The 2,126-nt window shown below is 38.1% G+C and overlaps 1 protein-coding gene across 1 annotated transcript in view; it reads right to left on the bottom strand.

Moving 5' to 3' along the window:
* Window positions 1-200: 200 nt before the first annotated feature.
* LOC110447012 overlaps window positions 201-2,126 on the bottom strand; it is a 3,073-nt gene continuing 1,147 nt past the window's right edge. Inside the window, exons 2-3 of the mRNA XM_021492394.1 lie at window positions 1,174-1,270; window positions 201-946 (exon numbers count right to left, since the gene is read on the bottom strand). Coding sequence (XP_021348069.1) covers window positions 347-946; window positions 1,174-1,270 — 697 coding nt within the window. The 3' untranslated portion in view covers window positions 201-346. The remainder of the gene's footprint in view (window positions 947-1,173; window positions 1,271-2,126) is intronic.

Genomic DNA, 2,126 nt, shown 5'->3' with positions numbered 1-2,126 from the left:
TGTCATGGAATCTTTTTACGTTCTATGGTCATGTTTTAAATGCTAACTCTAGTTTACGGGAATAATGAGCATTGGATGATTGTCGGTGTAGACTCTGTGTCGTACTATTCGTATTCTTTATGTATATACCAATGTTATGTATAATGTACGTACATTGTAAGTAGCTAATGTTTAACAATACAGGAAATATAAATGAACTTGTATTTTACATAGGTTTATTATTACGACACAAACACAAATGATATCAACAACCAGCGTAAGGCCCAAGTTCTATTTAACCAGCCCTCAGTACACCGCACTACATGTATGTATAAAACTAGCTGCCATATGATCAAAAGAGAAGTTGCTATTCAATTTGTATATTGTTGAGAAATCTGTCTTCAAAATCTAATTTCGTCATGGTGGAATAACAAACTGTCTCGTAATTATTGTGATCGAAATGGTGACCCTGAAAATTGGCGCTAGTGATCAAAACCTGAGCACTGTTGGCCTTGACACCTGCTGCGAACTTCCCGTGAAACGTCGACTTAGGGTTGGTCAATTTACTAATCACGTGCTCTTTCACGTAGCTGCGATATTTCGGCGAGAATGCGTCTAGGAAAGCCCTTATAAGGGCGCCATAAGCTTCCGGGTCATCAGGTTTGTAACCGGGACCGAATTTCCAGTATGGGATGAACTTCGGGGGATTCTTTTTTGGGACGCGGACGTTTGAAATTTCTCTGACGTAAATCGCCCTCAGATTTGCCGCCGATTGGTTTTCTAGCATGAAGAAGCATATCTCATACAGTCGTTCTAAGTCCATAAAAGGAGTGACGATGTACACCTCCGTGGAAGACTCGGAGAACCACCGCTGCAGAAGGGACTGCCACACTGGGTATATGTCTGTTCGGCCATTCACGAATCGTCCGATTGATATTTCTTCTGGCGTCTTGATCTTTTTCGCTTCCTTTAAACAATACAAGTGCCATTTGGAACATGAACCATACTCTTTCTCAAACATGTTCCTAGATGGTAAATTGATATTAATTACACGAAATCCTTATACTTCTCATTAGCTATAATTGTTATTTATGTTAAACACACCGGCAAGAAACTGAAAACATGTTAAACATTTTATCTTCATCACCTACATTGTTTCTTTCTGTTACAATAGTGACGGGTCATCATACTTACTAACTCTGAGGAGTGACTTTCTTTTGTTTTGGACTTCTTGGTTTTTGCGACATTCTTGGTGTTGTCACTTCCGCTATCGAGTTTCCGTTTGATAGGCCTGTATTAAATAAAAAGATATTTACAATTGTTTCATAATTAATGTTTGTACAGTACTATCAAAGCAAGTACGTTGGTCTGTATAAAAAGAAATTCCGGAAAAAATCAAGTTCTATGGCAAGGGAGATAACCGCGATAACTTTACCAAACGGATTTGATGCCAGTACATGTGCTGCATGTATTAAAAACATGCGCCTGCTCATGCTATTCTAAGAGCCTCCCACGCGCGTTCGTATTGCAAATATTATCAAGTTTGTAGTGTAATTGTTTTAAACGAATAAAATTTGTGGAAAGAAGGAACCGTCTTCCATAATGTATATATCTAAAACACTTTTGTATACATCGACATTAAATGAGCCTACCTAACAACTGGCTCAACGTCCAGATACCATCACATCAACTGTGAACTCGGCTTGATGGGGAAATTAAAACGATGCATCACGTGACCATTATTTTATACACAAAGAGACAATATATACAGCTAAGGTACTTCAAACAATTGGATGATGTAGGGGGCGCTGATTTAATCGAAATATATAATTTTCATCAATAAGTCCTTATCGTCGTTATATATTTAGCCATAATACTCGCATCTAAGTTATTTCTTTTTTCCTTTTTCTTACTTTTTTCTGGTAAATATTGTGTGTTTTGTTTTGTTTTTTAGTTGAACTTTTCTCCATTTCTGATTTTTTTTTAATCTATAAACAACGCTACCATTTTTAAATACCCGAATCTTCAGGCTTAATGTGTCATCAATCTGTATGCTTTGTTACTTCCTTTGTTCCCTCCTGCTTCTCTTTGCTCCTCCACTCTCGCCCTCTGTCTGTCCATCTGCTTGCCCCCCACCCCCACCCCCC

The sequence above is a fragment of the Mizuhopecten yessoensis genome, unplaced genomic scaffold (assembly GCF_002113885.1).
Source record: "Mizuhopecten yessoensis strain PY_sf001 unplaced genomic scaffold, ASM211388v2 scaffold3111, whole genome shotgun sequence".
Lineage (NCBI taxonomy): Eukaryota > Metazoa > Mollusca > Bivalvia > Pectinida > Pectinidae > Mizuhopecten > Mizuhopecten yessoensis.
This window is presented reverse-complemented; position numbering and strand designations above follow the sequence as displayed.